Genomic DNA, 964 nt, shown 5'->3' on the forward strand with positions numbered 1-964 from the left:
GGGGGCTCGCGCGCTGCAGCAGCAGCAGCAGCAGCAGCTGCTGCTGCTGCAGCTGCAAGTGGATTAAATGGGGACTCTTGTGTCTGTAGAAGGCAGAGAGAGGCAGTGGGCCTAACTAAAGGGCAGCAGCAAAGAGTTGCTTCCCACTTCTTTAAGTTTACATCAGTCCAGACACAAAGGCAGAAAAGCTGCTGCTGCTGCTGCTGCTGCTGCAGCGCAGCTAGCCGTGAGGTGTACGTACACTGCGTCTCTGCTGCTCCTCACTGGCCCATGACAGAACAGCGCCGGCGCCCCTCAGCACTGCCACGCCCAGCTCTGCCTCAGCTGGCAGCAACTTGCTGCCATCTGCTGCTGCTGCTGCTGCTGCTGCTGCTGCTGCGCTGCTCACCGCAGCCTCGACCGCCACTGGGCCGTTGGCCTGCAGCAGCAACTTCTGCGTCTGCAGCGACCGCACAGTCACGGCCTGCAGCACAACCCCCGCTGCTGCTGCTGCTGCTGCTGCTGCTGGATGCACTTCGCTGCCTGCATCTGCTGCGGTGCTTTGGGGTGCACCGGCAGCTGCAGCAGCTGCTGCTGCTCCTAAAAACGAAGCAGCTTCCGCCCCCAGCGACAGCAGCAGCTGCTGCTGCCGCTGAGAAGCCACAAAGTGCCACGGAGGCTCTCCAGGAGCTTTTTGCTGCTGGCAGCAAAGTGCGAAGTGTACAGACACCTCAACGTGACCACTGGTCACCCCACAAGCCACAAAGTACTGCGGCAGCTCAAAGCTTACCAGGGAGAAGGGGCACTGGAAGCAAGACCCGCTGCTGCTGCTGCTGCTGCTGCTGCTGCATGCACAGGTACACCTGCAGGCAGCCACATGGCCTGCGACGTCCGCAAGTTCTTTTAAAATCTTTGTCAGTTTCTGCTGCCAGGGAGAGGCCTCAGCTCGCCGGACTGACCACCGGTCACCTGCTGCACTGCAGCA

At 61.1% G+C, this 964-nt stretch overlaps 1 protein-coding gene across 1 annotated transcript; it reads right to left on the reverse strand.

Moving 5' to 3' along the window:
• Positions 1 to 220: 220 nt before the first annotated feature.
• Positions 221 to 858, reverse strand: ETH_00030400 (uncharacterized protein; the record flags this gene model as incomplete). The annotated part of the gene is made up of 2 exons (XM_013379076.1): positions 221 to 722; positions 770 to 858. 2 exons carry the CDS (start codon positions 856 to 858, stop codon positions 221 to 223), a joined length of 591 nt encoding a protein of 196 aa, XP_013234530.1.
• Positions 859 to 964: the final 106 nt, after the last annotated feature.

Source organism: Eimeria tenella, genomic scaffold (assembly GCF_000499545.2).
Source record: "Eimeria tenella Houghton genomic scaffold, Eth_scaff1387, whole genome shotgun sequence".
Classification (NCBI taxonomy): Eukaryota; Apicomplexa; class Conoidasida; order Eucoccidiorida; family Eimeriidae; genus Eimeria; species Eimeria tenella.